Source organism: Salmo salar, chromosome ssa23, assembly GCF_905237065.1.
Source record: "Salmo salar chromosome ssa23, Ssal_v3.1, whole genome shotgun sequence".
Classification (NCBI taxonomy): domain Eukaryota; kingdom Metazoa; phylum Chordata; class Actinopteri; order Salmoniformes; family Salmonidae; genus Salmo; species Salmo salar.
Genome location: NC_059464.1, coordinates 24453034 through 24479774, shown reverse-complemented (window position 1 = coordinate 24479774; position 26741 = coordinate 24453034). Strand labels below are relative to the sequence as shown.

General features: G+C 41.8%; 2 protein-coding genes and 1 pseudogene across 2 annotated transcripts; 2 read left to right on the top strand and 1 right to left on the bottom strand.

Annotated features, from left to right (window-relative positions):
* Positions 1-7701: 7701 nt before the first annotated feature.
* Positions 7702-15417, top strand: LOC106584230 (phosphatidylinositol 4,5-bisphosphate 3-kinase catalytic subunit alpha isoform-like; annotated as a pseudogene).
* A 465-nt stretch (positions 15418-15882) lies between these two features.
* On the bottom strand, positions 15883-18659 carry LOC106584303 (kininogen-1). Its single transcript, XM_014169387.2, has 7 exons — positions 18313-18659; positions 18042-18158; positions 17863-17938; positions 17465-17637; positions 16737-16844; positions 16454-16552; positions 15883-16302 (listed from the first exon to the last, which is right to left on the bottom strand). Exons 1-7 carry the CDS (start codon positions 18523-18525, stop codon positions 15955-15957), a joined length of 1134 nt encoding a protein of 377 aa, XP_014024862.2. The 5' UTR covers positions 18526-18659; the 3' UTR covers positions 15883-15954.
* A 5120-nt stretch (positions 18660-23779) lies between these two features.
* LOC106584302 (lysosome-associated membrane glycoprotein 3) lies at positions 23780-26531 on the top strand. Its single transcript, XM_014169386.2, has 6 exons — positions 23780-23950; positions 24592-24776; positions 25012-25137; positions 25397-25451; positions 25570-25743; positions 25951-26531. Exons 1-6 carry the CDS (start codon positions 23905-23907, stop codon positions 26091-26093), a joined length of 729 nt encoding a protein of 242 aa, XP_014024861.2. The 5' UTR covers positions 23780-23904; the 3' UTR covers positions 26094-26531.
* Positions 26532-26741: the final 210 nt, after the last annotated feature.

Here is a 26741-nt window from a genome sequence, read left to right as displayed (position 1 = left end):
CACGCAGTCTCCTCTGAAAAGTTGATGTTGAGAAGTGTCTGTTACTTGAACGCTGTGAAGCATTTATTTGGGTTGCCATTTGAGGTGCAGTTCACTCTACTGAATTTATCCTCTGCAGCAGAGGTAACTCTGGGTCTTCCTTTCCTGTGACGGTCCTCATGAGAGCTAGTTTCATCATAGCGCTTGATGGTTTTTGTGACTGCACTTGAAGAAACCTTGAATAAACTTTAAAAGTTCTTGACATTTTCTGAATTGACTGACCTTCATGTCTTAAATTAATGATGGTCTGTCATTTCTCTTTGATTATTTAACCTGTTCTTGCCATAATATGGACTTGGTGTCACGCTTATCGACGGTGAAGGAGGACCAAAACGCAGCAGGCATGCGGTTGTTCATTTTGAACATTTATTAACGCCAAAATGAACACAAAAATAACAAAAGAGAACGAACGATAAACTGACAGTCCTGTAATGTTGACAAACACGGAACAATCTCCCACAAATGACAAACACACCCTAATATATGGGACTCTCAATCAAAGGCAAATAGACAACACCTGCCTTCAACTGAGAGTCCCAACCCCAATTAACCAAAACATAGAAACAGACACACTAGACTAAACATAGAATACATGAAAACCAAACAGTGCCCAAAAACCCCGGAATACTTAAATCAAATGCCCCTTCAACAAACACACCACCCCGAACCACATAAAACGAATACCCTCTGCCACGTCATGACCAAACTACAATACCAATTAACCTTATACTGGCCAGGACGTGACACTTGGTCTTTTACCAAATAGGGCTATCTTCTGGATACCACCCTTACCTTGTCACTACAAAACTGATTGATTCAAATGCATTAAGGAAAGAAATTCCACAAATTAACTTTAAACAAGGCACACTTGTTAATTGAAATACATTCCAGGGGACTACCTCGTGAAGCTGGTTGTGAGAATGCCAAGAGTGTGTAAAGCTGTCATCAAATCAAATCAAACGTATTTATATAGCCCTTCTTACATCAGCTGATATCTCAAAGTGCTGTACAGAAACCCAGCCTAAAACCTCAAACAGCAAGCAATGCAGGTGTAGAAGCACGGTGGCTAGGAAAGACTCCCTAGAAAGGCCAAAACCTAGGAAGAAACCTAGAGAGGAACCAGGCTATGAGGGGTGGCCAGTCCTCTTCTGGATGTACCGGGTGGAGATTATAACAGAACATGGCCAAGATGTTCAAATGTTCATAAATGACCAGCATGGTCAAATAATAATAATCACAGTAGTTGAGGGTGCAACAGGTCAGCACCTCAGGAGTAAATGTCAGTTGGCTTTTCATAGCCGATCATTGAGAGAATCTCTACTGCTCCTGCTGTCTCTAGAGAGTTGAAAACAGCAGGTCTGGGACATCAAGGCAAAGGTGGCTACTTTGAACAATCTCAAATCTAAACTATATTTTGATTTGTTTAACACTTTTTTGGTTACTACATGATTCCATATGTGTTATTTCATAGTTTTGATATCTTCACTATTGTTATTCAATGTAGAACATTTTTTTTAAAATAAAGAAAAACCCTTGAATGAGTAGGTGTGTCCAAACTTTGAACTGGTACTGTACATTTTTCATTCAAATTTATCAGGGGGGCTGCAACACCCTCAGAACCCCTACTTCCAGCAGCTATGTCCAACACTAATTTCGTATGATATGTATGGAATAATACAAAATGCTCTGAGACCAGGTTGCTCTAAAACACGGAGCGCGAAAGATCAGCAGACAAACCATAGCTTCACTTTCTGTGAGATGTGTGCAGCTGAATCATGATTGGTAGGCTACCATGCATTTGTTCGTTATTTTTTATAATGCAATTTCATTGCAACTGCTAGCTATGGTAAAATAAAAAATAAAACAAGATTCATCATGGATGATAGGATAAATCTGCTGTCAAGTCGTGAGTAGCCCAAAGCCTCGCACTTGAGTTGTATAATCGAAGGAGCAGTTTGTGCCGGGGAAACAGTCGTCAGTCATTAGTTAACACCAAATCAGATGTTATTAGTCACATGCGTCGAATACAACAGGTATAGACATTACAGTGAAATGCTTACTTACAAGCCCCTAACCAACAATGCAGTTTTAAAAAATGAATAAGAACAAGAAATAAAAGTTACAAGTAGTTAAAGAGCAGCAGTAAAGTAACAGTAGCGAGACAATATAGTCAATGTGTGGGGGCACCGGTCAGTCGAGATAATTTAGGTAATATGTACATGTAGGTAGAGTTATTAAAGTGACTATGCATAGATAATAACAGAGAGTAGCAGCAGCGTAAAGCGGTAGTCTGGGTAGCCATTTGATTAGATGTTCAGGAGTCTTATGGCTTTGGAGTAGAAGCTGTTTAGAAGCCTCTTGGACATAGATTTGGCGCTCAGGTACTGCTTGCTGTGCAGTAGCAGAGAGAGCAGTCTATGACTAGGGTGGCTGGAGTCTTTGACAATTTTTAGGGCCTTCCTCTGACACCGCCTGGTATAGAGGTCCTGGATGGCAGGAAGCTTGGCCCCAGTGATGTACTGGGCCGTACGCACTTCCCTCTGTAGTGCCTTGCGGTCAGAGGCTGAGCAGTTGCCATACCAGGCAGTGATGCAACCAGTCAGGATGCTCGCGATGGTGCAGCTGTAGAACCTTTTGAGGATCTGAGGACCCATTCCAAATATTTTCAGTCTCCTGAGGGGGAATAGGTTTTGTCGTGCCCCCTTCACAACTGTCTTGGTGTGCTTGGACCATGTTCGTTTATTGGTGAGGTGGACACCAAGGAACTTGAAGCTCTCACCAAGGAACTTGAAGCTCTCAACCTGCTCCACTACAGCCCCGTCGATGAGAATGGGTGCGTGCTCAGTCCTCCTTTTACTGTTGTCCTGGCACCACACGGCCAGGTCTCTGACCTCCCTATAGGCTGTCTCGTTGTCGGTGATCAGGCCTACTACTGTTGTGCCATGGTCAAACTTAATGATGGTGTTGGAGTCATGCCTGGCGGAGCAGTCATGAGTGAACAGGGAGTACAGGAGGTAACTGAGCACGCACCCCTGAGGGGCCCCTGTGTTGAGGATCAGCGTGGCAGATGTGTTGTTACCTACCCTTACCACCTGGGGGCGGCCTGTCAGGAAGTCCAGGATCCAGTTGCAGAGGGAGGTGTTTAGTCCCAGGGTCCTTAGCTTATTGATGAGCATTGAGGGCCCTATGGTGTTGAATGCTGAGCTGTAGTCAATGAATAGCATTCTCACGTAGACATGATGAAGGTGATGAAGCTAGCTTGCGCGAGCTGTTAGCAAATGAGGTCTAATCGCAGTGCCAGTAACAGGCAGCATGCCTAGGTAAATGGTAACATTTAACGCTAATAGCTGGTTAGCAAAATCTTATTAAATTAACTAGCTAGATAGATATCTTTAGATTTCAATGATAACTCACTGACCATAACCAGAACAGGAGCCTTAGCTAACTAACACGTAACATTGTTGGCTACCGTTACCTGGTTGCTAACGTTACGTTAGTTAATATCAAAACAGATCATGAGTAGGAAAGGTCAGCTTGCAAATATCTTGTGAATGCCAACTATAGTACTTAACGGGATTTTGTTTTCTTAACTTCTGACTGTGAATTATATGATCTAGCTAACTATAGTTAAGTCACAGCTAGATTTACTAGTTGTGATAATATTGTATGGCTATTGCAATCCATCTAAAGTTAGCTAGCTATCCAACTAACTAACATTATTAAACACAGCTGTAACCTTATGCTATAACTTGGTGTTATTAGAATAACAGTCTTATCATGAAACTACCAGCAGAGTCGTTAGTGAAATTTGCTACATGATTAGGATTGGACTGTTATTTATCTCCCTCTTGCCTTGGTAAGCCAGCTACACACACCCACTCATTGCTGCATGATTTTCTTGCTCGAGCTAGCTACCTACATTTGTTGAGGGGTTGTATCACAGTTTGATGTGGGCAATTTATTGTGATGATAACGATTCTGCTTCTTCCCTGTCTTCACACAGTCTGGTATCACAGACTAGACGTAACATAGTAAACGAAACACGGGGACACTCAAATTCCTATATGTTATGTTTGGTGTGGTTCCATGAGACAGATGGTTACTTAAAGGAGAAGTTTAATTTTTTTTACTACCAAATCAAAAAAAATATGTAAATGGCAAGTTATTGAAGGGTCCAGACACGGTTCCTGATTTGACCTCGTTTTGAAGATTACTCATTAAGAAATGCTAGCAGCCATGACTTTTTAGTGATTTCCCATGTTTTTGAGAAACTTGCCCCAAACAGAAAATCACTTCCTCATCCTCGTTGTGTAGTATGGGGGCCCTGGAAAACATCCAAATACATCCTTTTAGAAAAGCCAAAGTCATATCAGTTTCTACAAGAAAGCGCATTATCAAATTTGATCACATTTCTGTAGAAGTGTTGGCAGAATGTTTTAATATTTTGCATAGAATTTTTACAAACAAAAGTGCATACCACCTGTAGCGAGTACCAAACGCTGGCCGCACATTCTGCATGATTGATTGTTTATTGGAACAATTTAAAGTAGGGGAGTGCTGGTATGAAAGTAATATGGGGCGAAAGTAACACAACCATTTTCTCAGATAACGCTAAAGCTAGAATGACGTAGTGAAGTCAGCACGTTCCTAATGTGGAGGACGAGCTCCCTGCAAAAAAAAAGAGGCCCATTCTGACTATGTTTCACCGGGTTACCAACAAAAAGTGTTTTTCAGTTGTATAGTTGTTTAAGGTTCCAAACATATTGTCATTTTCGTAACCCATCGAGTGACTAAATGACAGCATATGTTTCAAATGTCATACTAGCTAGTTTGGGTGTTAGCCGGGGAGGGATGGGTGGGACGAAAGTAACACAATGTAAATTGATGACCTGGAATACTTTTTTTTGTGACTGAATGTTTGAAAATTATGACATCATTAGAATTATGCCTTCATCAATTGACTTGATGGATCAGCTTCTCACAAGCTTTTATCGGCAGGTTAGTGGTTAAAAATATTATTTATGATTCTGGGAGTCAATTACCTTATGTCAAGCCATGGAAATTGGATAAGTATGATGAGTTTTCTGTTTTGTGAAGAGAATAAAGACAATAAAGAGGTTTATTCTATCAAGACCCGAGAAACGCACTAGCCGGCTACCACCGGGTTACTCAACCCTGCACCTTAGAGGCTGCTACCCTATATACATAGACATGGAATCACTGGCCACTTTAATAATGGAACACTAGTCACTTTAATAATGTTTACATAGTGCTTTACTCATCTCATATGTGTATACTGTATTCTATTCTACTGTAATTAGTCAATGCCAGTCCGACATTGATCGTCCTAATATTTATATATTTCTTATTTCGCTTTTACATTTGTGTATTGTTGTGAATTGTTAGATATTACTGCACTGTTGGAGCTAGGAACACAAGCATTTCACTACATCCGCAAAAATATCTGCTAAATATGTGTATGTGACCAATACGTTTGATTTGATTTGACAAGGCCAGCTGGAGCGCACCTGACTGGTAGGGCTAGGCATGAATAGTCATTGAAAATTGTGAAAAACATCTACTTGTCACGTCGGTTGAAAGGAGAGGACCAAGATGCAGCGTGGTGAACGTACATATTATTTTTATTAGAAAAGGCGCCGAACAAAACAATAAACACTACCCAACAAACCGTGACGCTAAAGGCTATGTGCCATAAACAAAGTCAACTTCCCACAACACAAGGAGGGAGAAAGGCTACCTAAGTATGGTTCCCAATCAGAGACAACGACAGACAGCTGTCCCTGATTGAGAACCATACCCGGCGAAAACATAGAAAATAAAGAACATAGAAAAATGAACATAGAATGCCCACCCTAGTCACACCCTGGCCTACCCAAAATAGAGAATAAAAAAACTTCTCTATGGCCAGGGCGTGACACTACTACATTCCCATTAAAGTGAGATGAGAAAATTATTGTTAATATAACTATTATGTGATCCATTTTAGTCAAAATAGGCAAAAAATTGTTGTTGCGCCACATTGCGATGTTGACGCATGGTTTATTTTTATACATTTTGAAGCTATAGCATTAATTATTCAATTGATACGAACATTAAATTATGGCTAAAAATACATTTGTTGAAAGTAATGAGCATTACAAACCAGAAACATGAAGATAAGAAAGATTTTGTGCCCTTCTCGCCAGCTGTTATTTCTGTTTCAAGGCTATTTCACTCCCGCCCCGCTGGGAGGTACAAAAGTAACATTGCGCTAGTTCTGTTCTCGGTCTATTTCATTTAAACTCATTTACCCTAGAAATGAAATTACAGTTGCTTATGCTAGAGGACATATATACGTTTTGTCATAAAATATGGTGTCTCTAGCTCTATCGATCTCTATGTAATTAGGGAAAAAAAGAAAAGTGTTACTTTTGTCCTGGTTCTCCCCAAAATGCTACAGCCCACACATCTTTGTAAAAGAGGAATTGTTGTTCAATATTTTGTTTATCATTAGGTGATTGTGTTTCTATCTCGTGTCTTGGTATAGGCTCTGAGATTAAATGGTAGGCTATATTATGTTGTGCTCCTATCTCACAGCAATACTACAGCCTAGGCTTACCCATACTGTCCAGGCTACCGGTCTATTTACTTTCGAGCATGCTTGGCTATTAAATGAGCGATGGATAAATGGTAGCCTAATATCTGTTGTGTAGCGGGAATAAACCAGTATGTCAGAAAATATTATTGATTTTAGCTCTATACAATAAGTCAATCAAACATATTAGGCTACATGTTGCTATGCAATCTTCTTACCAACGGCAAATGCATCCGTTTTATCATTAGGCAATTTTTTATTGTTTTTAAAACATATTTTTTATTATTGTGTGTCAAACACCTCCATTTCACCCAAAATAACAATATTTGCTTGTAATACAATTCTTAACCATTTTAAGTTGTGCGTACTCATGGTCTGAGATTTGAGTGGCGATAGGCACACTTTCCTTTCAAATTGAAATTTGATAAATACCAACAGTTTGTGGGAAAAATGGCGCACGCAAGGTTTAGAGTCTTTTTCGTGTGTGTGCAGATTTAATAATTGAGGCCCCCGTTCTTTTTAAGGTAAGAAGCCAAATCTGTTTGATTTGTCAATTACCGAAGTCTTAATCTCTTTTTTTTTTGTCTATATCCTCAGCTGTACATGTTTCTGTATTCAAATAAACTAGGTTTAGTGTTTCTTTTCTCCACATCCTGTGTTTGAGGAAGCTCCCTCATTTGGCTTACACCCTGATGACAAGACTGGCCTTTCACATTGACCAGAGCACAACTGTTTTCCTTGCCATACAGTAGTTGTCACTGTTAGCTGCATGTTTACTGCCATTAATGGTTTTAGACAGTGATAGCAAAAAAAGTTAAAGGTCTTGTAGAGCTTACCTTGTATAGCATAGGGCTACTTGTTGTTGCACTCTCAGGGAAAGGGAAAACTTTGGTATTTGGTGACAAATGTTGTAGGCTCTCGCTGTATGTGGAGGAGAAATAACTTCACTCCCGGAGACGGATGCATTTCTGTTTGTCATGTGACTCACAGACTGAGTAGGCTAGATCATCATGGACATTGATGGAAATAAAAATGATTTGGCATAGCTGCTATCAAAACATAGGTTAGTTTGTCATTGGGTGTAGTGTTTTCATGCATTAGGGTCTACTGGTGAGTCGTGGCTAGTTATTCTGCTGCCCAGAAGGGGTGTGAAACTCTACACAGTCACACTACAGCAAGAGGCGGGGCTGGATATAAGCTACTGTATGATATTTGTTTTCATAATTAAAATGTGCTCTTTTTTTGTTCTTCAGGAGATAAGGAACTATTCTCTATGAACTTTGTCTGAGTGTGGACTGTAGAAATGCCTCCTAGACCATCTTTTGGTGAATTATATTTGATGCCCCCCAGGATCGTTGTGGATTGCTTGTTACCAAAGGGATGATCCTGACCCTCGAGTGCCTTCGTGAGCCCACGCTCATCGCCATCAAACATTAACTGTTCAAGGAGGCCAGGAAGTACCCCCTGCATCTCCTACTACAGGAAGAGACTTCTTACATCTTTATCAGTGTTACACAGGATGCAGAGCGAGAGGAGTTCTACGATGAAACTAGGAGATTGTGATCTCAGGCTCTTTCAGCCTTTTCTGAAGGTCATGGAACCCGTTGGCAACCGAGAGGAGAAAATTCTTAACAGAGAAATTGGTAAGACTTAGGCTACTTACTACCCTGCCTCCTCTTTGTAGAGAGTAAAAAAAACTTTTCAACAGGCTTACGTTTATATTAGATATCTTCTAAAACATCATATCTGTGAGTTTTGTTTCAGGATTCGCAATATGTTTACCCTCCCAATGTGGAATCGACACAAGAACCTCCAAAGCACATCCATGGCAATCTGGACAAAGGTAGGCATTGTTGTATCAATTAAAATCAAGCAATGTGATTGTAATGTCATGATACTGCAATATGGCTAAGGCAGATCTAGTGGGTGTCAAACATCAACCTGTTTTTACTTTGTCAACACATATGCTAACACATTAATAAGCAACAAACAAAATTATCCTTATTCCTTTTCATGATAATCTCTTTCAAGGTTGTTCTCAGCCTGTGTGTGGTAATGATTATTCTCTCTTCTGTTCCTTATTTTATAGGTCAAATCATTGTAGTGATTTGGGTGATCGTCTCTCCCAACAACGACAAGCAGAAATACACCTTGAAGATCAACCATGATTGTGTGCCAGAACAGGTGATAGCCGAGGCCATTAGGAAGAAAACCAGGAGCATGCTGTTGTCCCCTGAACAACTCAAGATGTGTGTACAGGAGTACCAGGGCAAGTACATGCTCAAAGTGTGCGGCTGTGACGAGTACCTCCTGGAGAAATGCTCCCTGAGTCAATATAAGGTTTGTTGGGCCCTAGTGAGCACTGCATGTAACCAATGCATATACATTGAAGCCTAACATTAGTTCTGACTCAGGTCTATATCTTAAAGGTCCAATGCAGCCATTTTTATCTCAATATCAAATCTTTTTCGAGTAGCAATTAAGTACCTTACTGTGACTGTTTTCAATGAAAATGGTAAAAAACTACAATTAAAAACAGTTTCTTAGCACAGAGCAATTTCTTAAGCAAGAATTTGGCTAGGATTGTCTGGTAGGGGTCTGAGTGGGGAGAGGAAAACTGAAAACTAGCTGTTATTGGCAGAGAGGTTTGGAACTCTCGTTCTTATTGGTCTATTAACTAGTTTACCGCCTGGTGATGTCACCAGGCAGGCCAAAGCGCCATCCCACCACAACAGGCTGAAATTTCACAATTTCACAGTATTATTCCAACCTCATAGTGTGGAGAAGAAAAAATAAATATATACACTACCATTCAAAAGTTTGGGGTCACTTAGAAATGTCCTTGTTATTGAAAGAAAATTAAATTTGTTGTCCATTTAAAATAACATCAAATTGATCATAAATACAGTGTCGACATTGTTAATGTTGTAAATGACTATTGTAGTTGGAAATGGCAGATTTTTAATGGAATATCTACATAGGTGTACAGAGGCCCATTATCAGCAACCAATGGCACTTTGTGTTAGCTAATCCAAGTTTATCATTTTAAAAGGCTAATTGATGATTATAAAACGCTTTTGTAAATAATATAAGCAAAGCTGAAAACGGTTGTTCTGATTAAAGAAGCAATAAAACTGGCCTTTAGACTAGTTGAGTATTTGGAGCATCAACATTTGTGGGTTCGATTACAGGCTCAAAATGGCCAGAAACAACTTTCTTCTGAAACTTGTCAGTCTCGTACAATGCTGTGAGCTACTCCCTTCACAGAACAGAGCAAACTGGCTTTAACCAGAATAGAAAGAGGAATGGGAGGCCCCGGTGCACAACTGAGCAAGAGGACAAGTACATTAGTGTCTAGCTTGAGAAACAGACGCCTCACAAGTCCTCAACTGGCAGCTTCATGAAATAGTACCATCAAAACACCAGTCTCAACGTCAAGAGTGAAGAGGCGACTCTAGGATGCTGGCCTTCTAGGCAGAGTTCCTCTGTCCAGTGTCTGTGTTCTTTTTCCCATCTTTAATCTTAAATTTTTATTGACTAGTCTGAGATATGGATTTTTCTTTGCAACTCTACCTAGAAGGCCAGCATCCCGGAGTTGCCTCTTCACTGTTGACTTGAAGAGGCGACTCCCTATTTTTTTCTTGTCTATTCTTCTTGTTGTCCATGAAGATTTATGTGCGAATCGGCATCTACCATGGAGGGGAGCAGATTTGTGACAACGTGAACACGCAGCGTGTGCCATGCTCTAATTCCAAGCTTTACACACACACAAAATACGTGGTGTCACAAACAGTGACTCACTCATCAAGATATATATTGTTGCTATTCATCCGATGGTAATGTGTTAATCTGTGATTTTTACACTTATAAGTGGTTCAGGGTGATTTACCGTGACTGTGCTTGTCTCCTAGGTGGAACGAGTGGCTGACCTACGACATGTACATTCAGACATCCACCGGGCGCCCGCCTCTGTCTCTCCATCTGCTCTGTGAAAGGCAGGAAAGGGAAGAAGGAGGCAAGCACTCAGTTTAATCAGACACCCCAGATCTTTAAGAGTTTAAATGATACCCTCTGGCTAGAACAGTGTTGAATGGTCTTACTTGAATGACCCGAGGTGTCCTCTATGTGCATGTTGAATTACTTATCGACTTGTGGCGTGGAGCGATCATGGCTGTGTAACCTAGGCATGAAGACTGTAACCAACACCTGGGCTGAGTGATATCACCTGAAGGTCGGAGAGATGGGTTTTCGTGCCTATGATGAATTAGAGATAAATGTCTCTAAAGGCCATCCTTTGCGAGCAACCCACTTTACACCTCGAAGCTAATTAACTTGAACTAAAACATAGTCTGTTTGTTTGCCTCCTATTCTTGTCAATTCAATTCAGTACGACTTTTATTCCACAAGGGGGCAATTAGGATGTTTGTGTTGTTAGTTACAAGTACCCTATATAACATTAACCCAAGCCTGTAGGAATGCATTCACTATTCTTTGTGGAAGGATGGCCATTCACAATATGTGTGTTAGTAACCGAAGCCACCCTTTGACCATGATCCTCTCCTCAGGAGCATTGTCCACTGGCATGGGGGAACGTCAACCTCTATGACTGCACTCACACTCTGGTGTCTGGGAAGATGGCTCTGAACCTGTGGCTTGTACCCCACGGCCTAGAGGACCTACTCAACCCCATCGAAGTCACAGGCTCCAACCCCAACAAGGTAAACATGTTAGTTAGCATGTTAATATGACCACTCTATATTTCTGTGATCTTCAGTTCCTATTACAGTATAATGCCTATATTCCGCACACACAGGAAACGCCCTGTCTAGAGCTGGAGTTTGACTACTTCAACTATCCTGTCAAGTTCCCAGACATGACCACTGTGGAGGAGAATGCTAACTGGACAATATCCAGGGAGCTGGGCTTCAACTACTACCAGTCAGGCCAGGTAATAGCATACATGGATATACACTGAGTGTATAAAACATTAGGAACACCTGCTCTTTCCATGACAGACTGACCAGGTGAAAGCTATGATCCCTTATTGATGTCACTTGTTAAATCCATTTCAATCAGTGTAGATGAAGGATAGGAGACAGGTTAAAGAATGATTTTTAAGCCTTGAGACAATTGAGACATGAATTGTGTGTGTGTGTGCCATTCATAGGGTGAATGGGCAAGACAATATATTTAAGTGCCTTTGAACGGGGTACAGTAGTAGGTGCCAGGCGCACTGGTTTTAGGGGGTCAAGGACTGCAAAACTGCTGGGTTTTTCACGCTCAACAGTTTCCCGTGTTTATCAAGAATGGTCCTCCACCCAAAAGACATCCAGCCAACTTGACAGAACTTTGGGAAGCAATGGAGTCAACATGGGCCAGCACCCTGTGGAATGCTTTTGACACCTTGTAGAGTCCATTCACCTGAGGAATTGAGGCTGTTCTGAGGGCAAGAAGGAGTGCAACTCAATATTAGAAAGGTGTTCCTAATGTTTTGTACACTCAATGTGCATGGTAGCTGGTCTGATGTGATGTCTGATCCTTTGCAGAGTAAAAGAGTGGCGCGAGACCACACCTTAACAGACAGTGATAGCGAGCAGCTGAGACAGGTGTGCAACCGAGACCCCCTGTTTGACCCCCATTTTTTAAAGACACTTCTTTCAAAAATGGAGAGTGAAAGAAAATGTACTCTGAAAGTCTTCAGTCACCTTTCTGTGAACTCTTGTGGGAATTGAATCCTCTTCTACTGCAGCACTTCTACCAATGTAATAGTGGTGAAGTTACTGTTGTTTTTCTTGCTCTTAGATGTATTGCCTTCTGAAGGATTGGCCAGCAATAAAACCAGAGCAAGCCATGGAGCTGCTGGATTGTAACTATTCAGACCCAATGATCCGTGACTTTGCAGTTCGGTGCCTTGAGAAGTACTTGACCGATGATAAACTCTCTCAGTACCTCATTCAGCTGGCCCAGGTAGGATTTATTTGTCTTTGGCTTCCAGAGTGACTTTCCTATCACGTTTCTTTGATTGTTTGGACGGTTGTCAAATATAAAATGTCATAATGACTATAATCTCCATACTCTCTTGTCAGGTTCTGAAATATGAGCAGTACCTTGATAACCCACTGGTACGATTTCTGATGAAAAAGGCCTTGACTAACCAAACGATAGGACTTATTTTTCTGGCACTTAAAGTGAGTTACTAATAGTAACTTTACTGAGTCAATTCCATTACTTTCACAGAGTTAACTAATTGCTAATGCCCTATAACTCATCCACTTTCACTGTCCATTATGTGCCCTAGGTCTGAGATGCACAATAAGACGGTGAGCCAGCGGTTCGGCCTGCTCTTGGAGTCCTACTTCCAGGCCTGTGGCATGTACCTCAAGCACCTATGCAGACAGGTGGAGGCCATGGAGAAACTCATCAACCTCACTGACATCCTCAAACAGGAGAAGAAGAACGAGACTCAGAAAGTAACCCAGCACTCCCTCTCTCTCCAATACACTCAGGCTTATTGTGCAACATGATGATCTGTTAGAGAATCTCTGTGGTTTCAGCTTACTGTTCCGCGTTTCTGTTTCATTTCCGAAACTGACATCAGTGGCTCTGTTTACCTAATGTTGTGATTACTAGGCTTCACATTTCAAATAGGACATCTATCTTCACAGCTTGCTCTGTGTGGCCCTTGCAGGTGCAGATGAAGTTCCTGGTGGAGCAGATGAGGACGCCAGACTACATGGATGCCTTGCGGAACTTCACCTTCCCCCTCAACCCTGCACACCAGCTGGGAAACATACGGTGGGCATGCCACACTGGCACTCCTGTGCCTTACCCACATTCTGTATATAGACACTATTGAAACTGTAGATGGGGCATTCTGTTTCAATGGCTAAAATGGTCAGCAATCTCTCTTAAATGGCCCTAGTGGGAATATTACATTAATTTGATCTAAGAGAGAGAAGGTAACCGTTCTAGTTCCCCATCATAACGTTCTGCTCATGCATGAAAATGTGAAATGTCATCGGTAAACCGATTGTCAACCAAAGTGCTCAGCCGCTGGGCCCCTCAGTGCGGACGACTTGCACTCTAACACTGTTCATCCAATTGATCAATGAAATTAATGCAGCTGCATGTGTTGCTTGCACCTTGTAAAGTGCTCTGACACCCCCAGGCTTGAGAAGTGCAGAATCATGTAATCTGCCAAAAGGCCACTGTGGCTCAACTGGGAAAAGCCTGACATCATGTCCGAGCTCCTCTTCCAGAACAATGAGATCATATTAAAAAATTGAGATGTAATGTTGTACTGGATCAGTTTGGTTAAATGGATGGAATGTATTTAAATTCTGCCATGGCACACTGAATATGACTTTGTTTGTTTCAGACCTGCGACAGAACATGCTAACACTTCAGATCATCAGAATCATGGAGAACATTTGACAGAACCAGGTTCTAGACCTGAGGATGTTGCCGTAGAACTGCATGTCTCTAGGTGACCGTGTGGGGCGGAGCTCTCACGTCATGCAGATCCAGTGTAAAGGTGGCCTGAAGGGGGCACTACAGTACAACAGCTCAGAACTACACAAGTGGCTCAAAGTCAAGAACAAAGGAGAGATGTGAAGAAACTATATGTCGTTTGGTCACTTTCCTTCACAATTGTGTTGGTTTGAAAATCGTAAATCATAGTGTGTCATGGCTCAGATTTGACATTGTAACTCTGTATGTAGGTATGACCTGGCCATTGGCTTGTTTACCTGATCCTGTGCTGTGTATTGTGTGACCACCTTCATCCTAGGCATCGGTGACAGACACAACAGTAACATAATGGTGAAGGACGATGGGCAGGTAGGACCTGAGTTCTCAACAAGCTATTGTCATGATTTTTTACTACTGATTTAACAAATGGACTGATATCAGTATCTACTGCTAAATCAACCATTTTCAACATAGACTATATATTTCAATGGCCAAATTTATGCTTGGGATGGATTTTTTGAGGCTAGAGAATTCAGAGGCAACAAGGAGAATGGTATGTACTGATTCTTCTGCATTTTCACTCCTATTCTGTTTCTCAGGTTCTAGGAGATGTGCTATAAGGCCCACTTGGCCATCAGGCAACATGCCAACCTCTTCATCAACCTGTTCTCCATGATGTTGGGCCCCCGGGATGCCTGGGCTGCAGTTGCCTACATTGCCTACATCTGTAAGACCCTGGCACTGGACAAGACTGAACAGGAGGCCCTGGACTACATCATGAAGCGGATGAATGACGCCCACCACGGCGGCTTGACCCCCAAGATGGACTGGATCTTCCACACCATCTGCCAGCACGCACTCAACTGAGCCCAGGCAGGGATACCTTCACCCAGCCCAGACCTGCCAGACACAAACATCATTTGTAAGAAATAAAAAAACGTTCATATTCAGCTTCAAAAGTGACTTGAAATGTAATTGTTCTGAACCACGTTTGTATGTTGAAAACAACGTTGTCATGGCCATTTGATATATAGCACGGAGTGTTAGCACAGGGAAATCCATACCGATTGTGAATGTTAAAATAATTTGGTCATCAAACAAGTCTCTTTACAGAAGGAAATTCTAAGAAATGTGTCAACTTATTGGGCTATACATTGGTGTAAAAGGAAATAATCATTTTGATGTGTAAATGGTGTAATTGTTATTTAAGAACAAGGTTCAAGGGTCATCTTTGTTACTCCTCTTTATTTAATACAGTACTTTTATTCTGACAGGTTTATAGAGATATTGAATTATATTTTTAATATACTGTATTGTATTTTGTCATTACTATCAACAATGCTAATATGATTGTATTTATTTCGCAGTCATCTTGCATGAGAGTTGGTTAAAATAATATTGTTTTAGTCATTCTGCTAAACAGTTGTAAAGAAAGTTTGATGCTATAGGAACAACTAATAATACTTCTAACCAGTGACATCTGCATTATTAAATACAGTATACTTAGTGTTTCAGTTTGTTCCTCAGTTAAATACTTGCATTGTATCCAGACTGACTAGAATTATTTCAGAGTTATGTGACAGTGTACAAATAAACTTCTCAGTTAAGTACTTGCATTTGTGGATAGTGTGTTGCTTTACAAAACAACAGCACCCAGCACAATTTAATTCATTTAGTTATTTGTTTTTCGTATCAAATGGCTAAACAGTCAAGATGCACTTTGACAAATTTGAAGGAATACTAAAGCAAGATTGAACTGCATTGTCAAAAAGAGAAAATAAAAGCATGGTCATTTTTTATTTCAAATCAGCAGGTGTGCTTATGATACAAATGCACTATACAGCATGCACTTATTTTTTCCCCAGCAAGTCTAAATCACTTAAGCCCTCCTCTACCACTGGCAAAGGTGTTGGGCTTTTTTCCTGTGCAGGCCTCAGGGTTGTTGGGGGGACAAACTGCTTCCAGGGCTTGGAGGGGCAGTGGAAGGGGCTCTCAGCAGCAGTGGTGGGGGCCACAGAGGGCAGGGCTGGCTCTGGGTCTGTGTTAGCCATGGTCACAGCAGACGGGCTGCGCTCCTGAGACTCCTCTGATGACTCCTCTTTGGCTGAAGCAGTAGAAGCTTGGGTTGTTTTAACTTCAGCAAAATTGTTGAAGTTCCTCAAGGGAGACCAACCAGGAGGTCTTCTTCTAAAGACGTCCTGTGAATGGAAAGATTTTTCTTGTCAAAATCCTCCATCATTTAGCACAAATCCCCAAAATGTATTGCTACACATCACTACCCTATTCATTTATCAGATTTTCTGAGCATCATTAATATGCTATAGTAGTACTGTTTGCACAATGTCTCACAAAATTGTCAAGGGGACCCGGTGCACATTCCACATTTGCTTCTGCAGTCTCATGCCTCCAAGGTGCCACATCTACTGTGGAATTGCAGTGAGCGAGTTCCTAGAGAGATAGCATACAAGATGATAGCGATGCCAGGGACAAGCATTCATGATACAACACATGACAGTGAATTATTGTGAAATGTATTTCATTTACATACAGAAGTATTACAACACCAGAATCATATATTAGATCAAATACAGTAGGTTATTTAAAAAATACTATGAGCTCTAATGTAGTTTACCACATCAGGATCTGGATGACATTCGTCGTTCAGCTCTTTGTGGTCTGCTTTGGAGCAATTGCTTTTCCTCATATCGAACATCAGTCTATACCTGAATCCAGCAACCACCTGAGAAGAGCGTGTGAAAGAAAGTAGAAGTTATTCAAATACAATAGTTTGAGCCCCCCCCCACTCAGTGAACTCTGGAATGACACTCCTAACACAAACAAGTGCATTGTAGTCCAACGGTCACAGCCATAAAGATTTCGCCACACGCACCACACCTCCCAATGCCAGAACCAAGGTGATGATTTGGTGTGTATTTCCATTGGAAGGGATGAGCAAAGATACTTATCTTCTTACAAAATATGATATTTTTTCTAAATCTCTGTTTCTTTGTGTTGTTTGTCATTGTTGTAAGGCCCAATACCCCCGATCCCAACTGGTTACGCTGTTACCTGATTCACACTATAGAGCGCCAACCGTACAATGCTGGCTCTGATATTTTCTTTTCGCAAGTTCCTTTCCAGCATGGGTTCCGAATCTATGGTGGATGCGTAACCAGGTCAGCCCTGTCCTAGTTCAGCTCAGCATGATTTGACTTGGTTGGGCCCAAAAGTGTGAATCAGGCTTGAATTGAATTAGGTGTTTAGAGTCATGGTGCTTAACCTTCCAGCAGGGGGTGTAGTTGGCTAGACTTTGTAATGTTTAATAACTCCCAGTGAGATTTGCAACTGATTTACATGTACCTGTCTAGTAGCGAAGCCAACACTGTTCAGGATGAAGTGGTGGCTGGAGTCAGAATCAGCATTGAACCTGGTGATGGAGTATGTCAAGGGATCCTTCAGGTCTTCACTCTCCACATCAATCTCCCTAGGACACCCCAGACATGTGGTCCGTTCAGCAACAACAGGGGCCTCCACTGGAAGTCAGAGAGGGTTGTCAGTATCACAGTTTGTCTCAGCTGCTCAATAGAAAATTATTTTAGCCACATTTTTCCCAGAATGTTTGGGTGATTCCAGTCACTGTAAATACATATTCTGCAGCATGAGTCATTCTATGGTCAATATTTATTGGGTTGTCTAGAAATAGACTTGTCGGTGTTGTATGGCTTGGTCTACTTGGTGTGAAGTGAAAAACTAACCACCTGGGTCACAGAAAACTGCCAGGACCTTTTTATCTGTCTCTGACATGTGGACTGTTGCCTTACAAGGCCTTGGCACCTGATAAACAAAGAAAAAGTGAAAAAAAACTTTCATTGCAAAGAGATGTAATCAAATAACAATGCATTCTTCACCTAGTGAAATTATTAAAATGTACAGTTACCTTGTTCCCAGTAGGGAGGTAGTCACAGTCTCTCCAGACTTTGTCTCCCCCTGCTGGACAGTCAGTGACCCTGCTATTGAATTCCACAAAGTACTGAGTGCATGAGTCATTCTGAGCCTACAAGAGAGGAACGCAATACTGGACTGTGACTCGGTGTAGGAATGTTCGTATTCCCTCTTCAACAACAGAGTGAACTCAAGATGTATACAAATAGGACAGGTTAAATAACTACATATAAAATTACAATATTCTCAATCACTAAGCCACCTACCTTTGAGGACTCCAGAATCTGGTAGAGTGCTAGTTGATTTCCATAAGGAAGCTTCTGATTATACTTGACTAGGGCCAAGTCCACAGCTGCCTCCACATCTTTGTCATCACAGAACGCCAGGACCTGCTCTGGCTCCAGCTCCTGCCCCTGTCCTGGACCCCAAAGCTGGAGAGAGAACACCACCAGCACACACAGTCTCACTCCAAGTTTCATAATGAATATATGTATGTCCCAGGTCCAGAGAGAATAAAATGTGAGACCAGATTTCGTTCCCTACTGGACTCCTACCTCTGAAATTATTGACTGTAGTCTATTCGCCTACACAAACCTGTTCAAATAAAATGAGACTGTGCCCCCCCAAAAAAGAAAGCCATCCAGGCAGTCCCAGTGACAGCAGAGTAAATGTTTACTTATCAGCTGTCACCACCATGCCTGCGCTCTTTAAAAATCAATACCCTTTTCTGAGTTGTAGAGAGTTTATGGCATGCAAGAAAAATAATGGACATGTTTAAGTAGATATTATCCTCCTACAGTCACTTGTTGTGATACCAGTCTGTTTGACACATCTAAAAAGATCCATGCATGACTGATAACAAACTATGTAAGAGTCAAGTGTACGAGTCAACTGTGTTAGATTCACGTTCCTGAGGAGGGTTTATTTTCCTGTCTCCTCTATAATGTAAGGAATTAAACCTATCTTACTGTGCTGTGAATGTGCTGGTAAAATGACACATTGTCCCAAATGAATTACCTGTAGTAGCCACTTCATATCATGCAATGACTATATCAAAACCTTTTGGTCTAATGAAAATTAATTGTCTATCCCTAAAGTAAACATAAATATAAGTTTAGTTTTAAGTGGGTGTCATACGGTAATACAATAATAAAGGTCTCTGCTATTTAGATGTAAATGGGGAGGGAATAAGACAACCTCTAAAACCACAATAAAGACTTTGGAAGGGTAAATATGACGCCTAACCAGACACTTTCCAAGCCTGACCTGCATTGACACTGCTGCAGTACTGTGTATTTTAGGAGATACTTTGTCCCTCTCTACCTTTGACCCTGATTGCCTCCAATGCCTGCCTACGCACAGTTTGATTTCCCCAGCTCAGCCATTCCCAGAAACCAACTACAACTCTGGTGCAATAAAAATACAAATGCAATCTTTGATTAACCAATGGAAAACATATTTTCAATTTAGAGGCTAACATCTTCAACTCCTGGCTAATGCAAACAAGTAATTGTCATAAGAAATGCGAATTCAACAGACCAGATGGGCTGGTCCCTTTTTGACCTAGTGGGCCTGTTTAATTTTTTTTTGGGGGGGGAAGAAATTGACCGTTTCTTTTTCTCAGAAATACCAGAGACGATTTCTGGTACCAGTCCGTTCTGATTCAACATATGACCTTTACATGAACCAACCTATTTTTAGGCTATGATTTTAGGTTAAAAAAAAAAAATCTTTTTATTTAACCAGGTAGGCTAGTTGAGAACAAGTTCTCATTTACAACTGCGACCTGGCCAAGATAAAGAACAGCAGTTCGACACATACAACAACACAGAGTTACACATGGAATAAACAAACATACAGTCAATAATACAGTAGAAAAAAAGAAAAATCTATATACAGTGAGTGCAAATGAGGTAAGATAAGGGAGGTAAGGCAATAAATAGGCCATGGTGGCGAAGTAATTACAATATAGCAATTAGACACTGGAATGGTAGATGTGCAGAAGATTAATGTGCAAGTAGAGATACTGGGGTGCAAAGGAGCAAGATAAATAAATAAATACAGTATGGGGATGAGGTAGTTGGATGGGCTGTTTACAGATGGGCTATGTACAGGTGCAGTGATCTGTGAGCAGCTCTGACAAATGGTGCTTAAAGCTAGTGAGGGAGATATGGGTCTCCAGCTTCAGTGATTTTTGCAGTTCGTTCCAGTCATTGGCAGCAGAGAACTGGAAGGAAAGGCGGCCAAGGAGGAATTGGCTTTGGGGGTGACCAGTGAGATATACCTGCTAGAGCACGTGCTACGGGTGGGTGCTGCTATGGTGACCAGTGAGCTGAGATAAGGTGGGGCTTTACCTAGCAGAGACTTGTAGATGACCTGGAGCCAGTGGGTTTGGCGACAAGTATGAAGCGATGGCCAGCCAACGAGAGCTTACAGGTCGCAGTGGTGGGTAATATATGGGGCTTTGGTGACAAAACGGATGGCATTGTGATAAACTGCATCCAATTTGTTGAGTAGAGTGTTGGAGGCTATTTTATAAATGACATCGCCGAAGTCGAGGATCGGTAGGATGGTCAGTTTTACGAGGGTATGTTTGGCAGCAGGAGTGAAGGATGCTTTGTTGTGAAATAGGAAGCTGATTCTAGATTTAATTTTGGATTGGAGATGCTTAATGTGAGTCTGGAAGGAGAGTTTACAGTCTAGCCAGACGCCTAGGTATTTGTAGTTGTCCACATATTCTAAGTCAGAACCGTCCAGAGTAGTGATGCTGGACGGGCAGGCAGGTGCGGGCAGTGATCGGTTGAAGAGCATGCACTTAGTTTTACTTGCATTTAAGAGCATTTGGAGGCCACGGAAGGAGAGTTGTATGGCATTGTAGCTCGTCTGGAGGTTAGTTAACACAGTGTCCAAAGAAGGGCCAGAGGTATACAGAATGGTGTCGTCTGCGTAGAGGTGGATCAGAGAATCACCAGCAGCGAGAGTGACATCATTGATGTATACAGAGAAGAGAGTCGGCCCGAGAATTTAACCCTGTACCACCCCCATAGAGACTGCCAGAGGTCCGGACAACAGGCCCTCCGATTTGACACACTGAACTCTATCAGAGAAGTAGTTGGTGAACCAGGCGAGGCAATCATTTGAGAAACCAAGGCTGTTGAGTCTGCCAATAAGAATGTGGTGATTGACAGAGTCGAAAGCCTTGGCCAGGTCGATGAATATGGCTGCACAGTAATGTCTATTATCGATGGCGGTTATGATATCGTTTAGGACCTTGAGCGTGGCTGACGTGCACCCATGACCAGCTCTGAAACCAGATTGCATAGCGGAGAAGGTACGGTGGGATTCGAAATGGTCGGTAATCTGTTTGTTGACTTGGCTTTCGAAGACCTTAGAAAGGCAGAGTAGGATAGATATAGGTCTGTAGCAATTTGGGTTTAGAGTGTCTCCCCCTTTGAAGAGGGGGATGACCGCAGCAGCTTTCCAATCTTTGGGACGATCTCAGACGATACGAAAGAGAGGTTGAACAGGCTAGTAATAGGGGTTGCAACAATTTTGGCTGATAATTTAAAAAAGTGAGGGTCCAGATTGTCTTGCCCGGCTGATTTGTAGGTGTCCAGGTTTTGCAGTTCTTTAAGAACATCAGCTATCTGGATTTGGATGAAGGAGAAATGGGGGAGGCTTGGGCGAGTTGCTGTGGGGAATGCACGCCTGTTGACCGGGGTAGGGGTAGCCAGGTGGAAAGCATGGCCAGCCGTAGAAAAGTTCATATTGAAATTCTCAATTATAGTGTATTTATCGGTGGTGACAGTGTTTCCTGGCCTCAGTGCAGTGGGCAGCTGGGAGGAGGTGTTCTTTTTCTCCATGGACTTTACAGTGTCCCATAACTTTTTAGAGTTTGTGCTACAGGATGCTAATTTCTGCTTGAAAAAGCTAGCCTTAGCTTTCCTAACTGCCTGTGTATATTTGTTCCTGACTTCCCTGAAAAGTTGCATATCACGGGGGCTATTCGATGCTAATGCAGAACGCAACAGGATGTTTTTGTGCTGGTCAAGGGCAGCCAGGTCTGGAGAGAACCAAGGGCTATATCTGTTCCTGGTTCAAATTTTTTGGAAAGTGGCATGCTTATTTAAGATGGTGAGGAATGCACTTTTAAAGAATGACCAGGCATCTTCTACTGACGGGATGAGGTCAATATCCTTCCAGGATACCCGGGCCAGGTCGATTAGGAAGGCCTGCTCGCTGAAGTGTTTCAGGGAGCGTTTGACAGTGATGAGTGGAGGTCGTTTGACCGCAGACCCGTTACGGATGCAGGCAATGAGGCAGTGATTGCTGAGATCTTGGTTGAAAACAGCAGAGGTGTATTTGGAGGGCAAGTTGGTTAGGATGATATCTATGAGGGTGCCCGTGTTTACGGATTTGGGGTTGTACCTGGTGGGTTCATTGATAATTTGTGAGAGATTGAGGGCATCAAGCTTAAATTGTAGGATGGCCAGGGTGTTAAGCATGTCCCAGTTTAGGTCACCTAGCAGCACGAGCTCTGAAGATAGATGGGGGGCAATCAGTTTACATATGGTGTCCAGGGCACAGCCTGGGGCAGAGGGTGGTCTATAGCAAGCGGCAACAGTGAGAGACTTGTTTCTGGAAAGGTGGATTTTTAAAAGTAGAAGCTCGAATTGTTTAGGTACAGACCTGGATAGTAAGACAGAACTCTGCAGGCTATCTCTGGAGTAGATTGCAACACTGCCCCGTTCTATCTCGTCGGAAAATGTTATAGTTAGGGATGGAAATTTCAGGGTTTTTGGTGGTCTTCCTGAGCCAGGATTCAGAAACGGCTAGGACATCCGGGTTGGCAGAGTGTGCTAGGGCAGTGAATAAAGCAAACTTAGGGAGGAGGCTTCTAATGTTAACATGCATAAACCATGGCTTTTATGGTTACAGAAGTCAGCAAATGATAGCGCCTGGGGAATGGGAGTGGAGCTAGGCACTGCAGGGCCTGGATTAAACTCCACATCACCAGAGGAACAGAGGAGGAGTAGGATAAGGGTATGGCTAAAGGCTAAAATAACTTAGTGAAATAAGGCAATAAATACTAAACAAAACAGCAATGGACAAGACATATTGATGTTAGCGAGAGGCATGCGTAGCCGAGTGATCATAGGAGTCCAATGAGTGGCTTCAGGCAGCTTGCAGGCCGGGGCTAGCAAGCTAACAGAAGGGCCTTGGAGGGACGTCGTGACGGAAGAAAGTCTGTTGTGGCCCCCTTGTGCTATTACATCGGCAGACGGATCAGCAGGGCTCCGTGTGGTAAACTAGGCCAATTGGCAGAATAGGTATAGTGGCCAAAGAATTTGTCCGATGTGCTCTGTACAGCTAGCAGGCCACGGCTAGCATGCTAGCGGATGGGATTTCAGGGGACGAAGCGACGGCGGAGCCCATTGACAAAAACCCCATCGGGCGAATCACGTCGGTGGTCCAGTCGTGATGAGTCGGCGGGGGTGCAAGTCAGTTGGCAAAAAGAGGTATTGTAGCCCAAGTAGTGGCTGATGGACCTCTTTGGCTAGCCGGGAGATGGGCCTAGCAAGGCTAGCTTCAGGCTAAAGAGTTGAGTAGACACAAAACAGAACATATCTGACCTACAACAGCACAAGGTGCAGTTAGTTACATCATATACTGTCCATCAGCCATTTAAATAATTTAAAAATGAAACACTCTTTGCCCCTCCCCTTGAATGTGCTCATCACTTGAGCAAGATGTTTTGGGCTTCTGGAGAGGAATTCACCACATCACATCTCACAACCCACATTTGGTGACAAACAGCTAACTGAACACACAAGAAGACAGACAAACTCAGCAACAACATGCATCGTGAAACAATACCTTTTCTACTGGTTGTGATCATAATGGGTGAGTTACATGCACCTTTATCTAATAATGTCTAATAATGTTTAATCTATTCAGTGTTAGTGGTAGTCTGATATAAATTGAAACTGGGCAATGCTGCAATGCAATTAACCACGAAGTATGGAATCGTTAATCCGCAAACAGAATAATACAGGCCATTTGAATCTGATTTTGATTCTGAGATGATAACAGTGGTACTCTATAACAGTGGTCTGTTGAGTGCACTCAGAAAAAAAGGTGCTATATAGAACCTAAAAGGGTTCTTCAGCTATCCTTATAGTTTCCAGGTGGAACTCTTTTGGTTTCCATGTGAAAACCCTTTCCATAGAGGGTTCTACATGGAACCCAGAAGGGTTCTACCTGGAAACAAAAAGGGTTTTCCTATTGGGACAGCCGAATAACCTTTTTGGAACCCTTTTCTCTATAAGTGTAAAACATTGCTCGTAAACTTCATAACATTTTATAGACATAATCATGACCACTTCAACACATGTAGTAATACCAAACAAGTTGTTAGAATAGCTTATTTAGGTTTATTGTAAAAAAAGAAGAAGCAGCTGAAGCCAAAGGAGGTGCTTGTGAATGGTGCCTTGTGGTTTCTGTAAGCTGTTTCACTTTACACTTCACTGCATACCCCTTTACAGGAAACAGCCTCATGACTGCTGCATTGGATCCTAAGCCCACTGAACAGGCCAACCTACCTAAGAGGCCTGTCCTTCAGCCCAAAGAGACTGTTCCTGTCACCGGAAACTATGTGCTGAAAGACTCTGCAGGCACGTCGTGCATCAAACTCTCCATGGGAGTTGAGTACATAGTTATTGAGAAGAAGGTAGGGGCAGTCACTTTCTCAGCACTTTTTGTTTAGTACATTTCAGCACTTCTTTGTCAGGGGTGAGATCTCATGTGGGTTGCTACCTAAGCTGTGAAAAATAGACAACAGTCACAAAAAAAATGCTACAGATTAATATTATATTATAAGTAGCTGTAAATCCTACAACATCACTTGTTTGCTATTGTTTTTATCCTTTTCCAATCCAATGCTACGTTGATTCTTTTTTTTTCAGAAACCTTCCTATTTCAACTTAGACCCTACCACCACCAAGACTACTGGTAGATGTGCTGAAAAAGAGGCAGTTCTCTCCCTGGCTTTTCAAGGAAAGGGAGGCTATCTGAATCTCACCTTTGAAAAGGTACAAATTCAGAAACTTCCTTTTTCTCATGTCTGACACATATGGCCACATTTTATAACTGGAAAACCTTTTTAGCCCCATATCTTTCTGACTCATACTGAGATAATGACTGTGAATTCACAGGTTGACCACAGTACTTTTCCATAACGAGCAGAAGCAGAGCCATAGATTATACATGGCTCTGAGTAGAAGCATACTCATTCAAATACATTTGCATGTTTGGCTTTGAATAAACACTTAAGTATTTGTCCACCCACAGGAAGGGAACCTGACCTATGTGTCAAAGATCACAGCTAATTTGGCACCAGGCAAAGGTAAGTAAACCATCATGATCTCACAAAATAGACACATGATGTGAAACAAATGCATATATATTTTTCTACAGATGTCATTGTCAGAAAAACAAGGCTGAGCTTATTCTTCCACAATTAGGAATTAAGAACTATCCTGGGGTAATAGAACATGAGAAGCTGTTCCCAACTGTCGCTGGCCGCAGCCTCAAGTGCTACTCTCAGACCGAGTTTCATCTGTCTGAAAACCTTCGAGTGAAGATTGTGTCTCTTCAGTTCCAAGCTTTCAAACTCACCAATGGGAAGTTTGGAAAGGGTAGGTCACTTTACCTGGGGCCTTTCTGTTCACGATTTACAAAACCATTTTATTTATGATTTTACTGTAGGGTTATATATGGTTTAATGCTCTTTGAAATGTAACATTGTAAACGTAATGTTTTGCCCTTTCAGCCCATCAAAAACAATTATTCAAAGTGCTAAGATCCAGATATTGTTTTCTAATGTCCCCCTTATGGCATTTCAGAGGTTGAGTGCAGGGCTGACTTCATCAAGAAGATCATTCCCATTATTTTTGGTGCCACGGTTGTGGGACTCTTGCTGATTGCTGTCCTGTCCTTCCTGATAATCCGGGACCACCACAGACAAGCTGGCTATGACAGGATCTGAGAATGCTTCATGCAAAAAACATGAACACTTTTTATAGCCATGTTTTGTTTTTCCTAAATGGTTTTTAGACTTTTATTGTTTTTTATCCATTACTCAATTATACACTATTTATTGTTGTTTTTAAATATTAAATATTTCTGCAAAGACATTATAAATAACATTATTACAGTAAAAAATATGTGATTGTGGTTAACACCTATAGGAAAGCTCTGTGTAAGTTTTCAATCATAATCAGCAAATATGGTCTGAATAATGTGGCTTTGTTTTAGCAATTAGAATTTTGATGCTTCCTAATGTTTGGAAATTATATTCTGTTTGAAGAGTGCATGTATTCACGTGTGGCTTTATCCAACTGGATTGAAATACATTATCTTCAAATGCACGTATAAGTATAGATTTCTTGAATGCCTTTTTATTAAAACACACTGCCCAAAAACATATAATTCTGTAAGACATTGTTAATTCGGTCTTGAACCTCTCTGTGACCTCTCCTGAGGGTTAGTGCTATTCGGGATCCTTAGTATTTCCCGACCTTAAACACTAACCATAACCACTAACCATAACTATTTTACATTTCAACTTCAATAGTGTAGGGACACTCGAGGATCCCGCAAAGCACGGCCAGTCCAGAGACCCGGTTGACACTAG

What these genes read in the sequence shown, in the direction of transcription:
- LOC106584303 (XM_014169387.2), bottom strand. Translation starts at nt 18,525, where the DNA reads ATGAAACTTGGAGTGAGACTGTGTGTGCTGGTGGTGTTCTCTCTCCAG. An exon ending in ACCTCCCTACTGGGAACAAG is followed by an intron (nt 17,939 to 18,041) that starts GTAACTGTACAT and finishes TTTGTTTATCAG; the next exon opens with GTGCCAAGGCCTTGTAAGGC. An exon ending in CGGGTCCCCTTGACAATTTT is followed by an intron (nt 16,303 to 16,453) that starts GTGAGACATTGT and finishes TTCCATTCACAG; the next exon opens with GACGTCTTTAGAAGAAGACC.
- LOC106584302 (XM_014169386.2), top strand. Translation starts at nt 23,905, where the DNA reads ATGCATCGTGAAACAATACCTTTTCTACTGGTTGTGATCATAATGG. An exon ending in ACATAGTTATTGAGAAGAAG is followed by an intron (nt 24,777 to 25,011) that starts GTAGGGGCAGTC and finishes TTTTTTTTTCAG; the next exon opens with AAACCTTCCTATTTCAACTT. An exon ending in TAATTTGGCACCAGGCAAAG is followed by an intron (nt 25,452 to 25,569) that starts GTAAGTAAACCA and finishes TTCCACAATTAG; the next exon opens with GAATTAAGAACTATCCTGGG.